The sequence below is a fragment of the Phaethon aethereus genome (genome assembly GCF_964289735.1).
Source record: "Phaethon aethereus genome assembly, chromosome: 5".
In the NCBI taxonomy this organism is placed as follows: Eukaryota; Metazoa; Chordata; class Aves; order Phaethontiformes; family Phaethontidae; genus Phaethon; species Phaethon aethereus.
Genome location: NC_138579.1, coordinates 70,979,757 through 70,984,165, shown reverse-complemented (window position 1 = coordinate 70,984,165; position 4,409 = coordinate 70,979,757). Strand labels below are relative to the sequence as shown.

The window sequence follows — 4,409 nt, the reverse complement described above, 5'->3', positions numbered from 1 at the left end:
TCAGTCAAAACTGCCTGTATCTTCCATCACGTTGGCAACCAGCTGCTTAGAGATGGGGCAAATGTACTGGCTGGTAATTGCAGCAGCTTCCCTGGCATCATCGTCCGAGTGGCTGTTGAGAGAGAAAAAAATGAGCAATAGTTTGTTATTCCTGGGGGCATGGACTGCAGAAAGTGTGACAAGGCCACCTTGTAAAATTCAAAGATGACTCCAAGGAGCAGATGTATGATAGAAGGACCCAGATCATGGCTGCCTGCAGCAGGCACCCCACAAATGCACAGGCAAGCTGATTAGAGTTACCTTTCCCATTTATTCTACACAACGTGGACAAGTGGTACTAAGGGCCAGCTTATTCCTCCTAGTTTTAGTGATTTAACAATGAGATGTCTAATTGAAAGTGGTTGGTAACTAGGAAGAGACAATGTCCAGATGCTGGGACAGCCCATCCTGAGGTGTGCTTTTGACAGGGTAGCAAAGGCTTTCTATTTTAATTGTTAGATCAGGTTTCCTAATAGGTCGAACAATTGTTTCAGTTCAGGATGACAACTCTATAATTAGAAAAAGATATTATTTCATTTCCCTGGGTTTTATTATTTTTAATAAGTTGCTTTTATATGGCAATTCTTAGCTGCAAATCTCAATGCCAGCTTTGCTTTAGGTAAGGCAAAACTGAGTGCCAGGTGGACTTGGCAAGCAGAAATAGAGATTACCAGGAATGCAGGCACAGAAATCAACTGAGATTGCACACAGTCACATGCCATCTTGCAGTTAGACTAAAGCATTTGCTTTTCTAGCTCTGCAAACCACCCCTGGGAGCGTGACTGCTGGCAGAGTGACGGGAGGTACAAAACTGTTTGATGGAGGGCTGCAATTCAGCAATGACAGTCTCCGAGACAGTGCCTCACAAGCTGGTAGGGAATAAGGCAGAAGTGATTTTAAAATATGGACAATTTAATAAATCTTCAACCCTTCCCCTTTTTGAGGTTATTTTTGAGGATATCAGCTGAGCCCTTCTGATCTGCTGCATTACATCAGACTTCTGCACTTGGGGCAAAAACTGGGCATTTACAAGTTACTAAAAGTCCTCTTTCAGCTTCAGTACTGTGGTGATCAGGGCCATAGAGGTGACAAATCTGTCCCACATACCTGGTGTTTAGAAAACTCTGGTACAACCACATAAAGCAAAGTTCTTCATGGCTGTTTTCTTCCTCTCTCCCCTGCACATCTGTGTTGACTGGGTCTGGAGAGCTGGTTTAGATAGATAAAGAAAATTAATAATAATTAAAAAAAAAAAAAAAAACCAAATAGTGCAACCACCACAGCTATAAAACATTGCTGTCTGGAAGGCAAGTTCACACCCCCACCAACGTGCCCCATGGTCCATCCTCTGTTAACCTGCCGACTCCTACCGTAGCTGTGCCTCTACAGCTACAGAGACAGGCAATGTCGTCCCTTCATATCAGTGGCAGGGGCAGCAGCAGTTGTATCGCAGTGCACCACATGTTATAACTGATAATGTGCTCATTTTTGTGGCTTCAGTGGTAGCTACTGGCCCTGTATTTTGGCGAGATGAAAGACCCCATATTGGCCATATACATGATTATGTCTAAAGCTTGCCCAGTTTGGCAGTCAGAGTCATGGGTGGGTACTATGAAACCCAGAGGTCTTCCTCATTCTGTTACAGAGCCCATTTATCTACAAACAGTTTCTCAGGTGCTTTATTTGAAGTAGGCAAATCATCTACAATTTCCCCCAAAAGGCTAAATCAAAATGCAAACAAAAAATCCCAGGCTGTGATCTGATGTAAAGTTTTGTGTCCTATGGATTAAGCTTGATATGCATATGCAACAGATATGGTGTTTTATGCTTAGAAATGGCCTCAGTGAGAAGGTCTGTGAACTGCTCTGCTTGCTGTGACAGGCAGGGCAAGCTGATAGGGTATCTCCGCTATTGCACAGCAGCTCCAGGCACAGCCTAGAAGGAGGAGACCAAGCCCCAGCCCACTTGCCCTTGTCTTGAGTTTTCCAAACCACTGGTCATGCCACCCCCCTTCCGTGGAGCTGAGACCTGCCTCCCTGCAGCCTGCATGGCCCAAGCTGCCTTCCCATTCCTTAGGAAGCAGAGCTCTTACCTGCGCTTGCGGCCCATGAGATTTTGAATGAATTTCTGAACCTGAGCGTTTCCTCTCATCTTGCTGTATTCACTGGTAAACAATCCATCTGAGTGCCTCTGGGACCTGCATCAGGGAAAATACAGTACAATGGCTGCTCCTCCCAGCCACGTGATGTGGGACATCACGAGACACAGAAATGTCTCTCTTCCCACCATCAAGGAGCCCTGTATCCCTCCTCTTCTCCTCTTCTGTCTCCTTTCATCTTGGGCATCTTTTGGATGAGGCCAGTGCTCAGGCTGGTTCTGGAGCTGCAGACTCAGCCCCATGGGCATCCCCCTCATTGCTGGGATCCCATCTCCCGCTGGAGACATCCATGCCCCAGGGGATGGTTTTGGCTGGTCCTTACCTCTCCTTGAGGCCCACCAGGTGTTTGACTAGCTGCTGCACGTAGGCATTGCCATTCATCTTGCTGAGCTCACTGTGAAAGAGCCCATCAGCATGTCTCTCAGTCCTGGGAGGTTAGAAGAGAAAGAAGAGGTGAAAAGGCAAGAAGAACAGGCATTTAAAACTGCTCCCTCAAGGAAAGAGGGTCCCAAACAAAGATGGGCAAGGATTTGTGCCAATTTGGCAAAATTTCACAAAAAAGGGCAAATCTTAGATGAGTTTAAAACACGTATCACAGAGAAAAACTACCTGCACTTGCTTCTTACTAATGTAATCACCTTACCATTAGGGTATGGGATTGTGAGGTTAACACTGATTCATCACAAAAGAGTAGGACAAGAGACTGGAGAAGTAATGAATTCAACAACCAGATACACAAACCTTGAGGAACAGGTACATAATGGTGGTGGTACCAAGCAGCAGCACTTGCACATGACTGATTGACAAGCCATTAAAAGAAGTGCTCAAAGCCTCAGTGAGGTTCAACCAGAGCTATTAAACTTCCAACCAGACTAGCCAGTGGGTAGGATAAAAGGTCTGGGGTCCAGCTTCTGAGGAGACCCTCTGTGTATGTGTCTATGCCAGTACAGGGCTAGGGAAGCCAGGCCAGGCACTGGTTGTGGCCGTGGAAGGGCTGCAAGGGAGTCTCAGCTCTGTCCTCTTCCAGCCTAAGTCCTTTAGTCTCCCTGCGTTAATTACCCCGCCGAATTCTTACATGCAAGATTGTGAACTGGTGAACTTATAAGATTGAGTATTTTTGGTTATGTTTTCATGGGACAAGGCTATTTGAAACAGAAACTTCCACTTCTATCAGCCTGTGTAAGTACCTAGTGGGAAAACAGACTCAAGAGTGTCTTTTTTACTGTAGTTTGATCTGTTTGGGGTCCTGATTTTACTCACGAATTAAGTCAAATCAATGTTTCCATTCTTAAGCAAGAAAAACTGTTTACAACATTTGCACTCATTTAACTAAATCAATTCATGGAAGAAAAAATATCCAACAGCCAAGCAGATGCAAGTTCTGGAAAGAAGATAAAAGGCTGACTTTATAGCTTGCAGGCTCTTTGAACAAAAAGCCAGCGAGAAAAAGGAAGCAGAGACACAAGAAATGCTTACCTCTCCCGGGATGGAAGAGATGCTGAGAACTGTGATAGGACAAGCATGGGAATAATTAGTTGCCACAGACCAGTCATCAAGGAAACCATGTTCTCTCCTGAATTAAAGCACAAGGTTTTATGAGCAGCAGAACAAATGACTTTTTGGTCTTTGTCTGGTACAGTTCACATACCACACAGAAGACATCGCTACATAAATAACACCACTATAACTAAGTTAGACAGGAATTCCTGCCAGCAAAAATAGTATTTCTATAAAATACAGAAGATGAACAATTCAAATAATTCATGTTGCCAGTCAGTTGGAAGTTGTTTGCAGTTGTTATCCCACCACCAGCCAGTCCCAGAGCATGGGTCTGAGGTTGGCTGTGTGTGATGATGTTTGTGCTGGAGTTTTGCGGTTAGTCAGTATAATAAGCCTTGAATACGCAGGGAGGTATCATGTGAGTTAATCCATCAGTGGGACAACACCATGGAATATACCCCATTCTACTATAAGTCTCTGAGAGCTGAGCCTTCACGGAGAGGATTTGAAGGACCCATGAAAACATCCCACCCAGACAGCTATTAGTATACTTGGAGGATGCCCAGGATAAATCTGTTTTTTTTCAGACAGAAAAAATGGCATGTACCAAATCAAAGTTCATCTACACAGAGAAGAAGGGAAGGGCTCTTGTGTGTGCCAATATCTGCCTATCCTCTAATATTTCGAGAACGAAAAAGGAAATAACACACAT

General features: G+C 44.6%; 1 protein-coding gene across 1 annotated transcript; it reads right to left on the bottom strand.

Annotated features, from left to right (window-relative positions):
• On the bottom strand, positions 1-3,762 carry SCT (secretin; the record flags this gene model as incomplete). Its single annotated transcript, XM_082000233.1, has 5 exons — positions 1-112; positions 1,147-1,248; positions 2,132-2,236; positions 2,520-2,624; positions 3,674-3,762. The coding sequence occupies 5 exons, from the start codon at positions 3,760-3,762 to the stop codon at positions 1-3; spliced, it is 513 nt and encodes a 170-aa protein (XP_081856359.1).
• Positions 3,763-4,409: the final 647 nt, after the last annotated feature.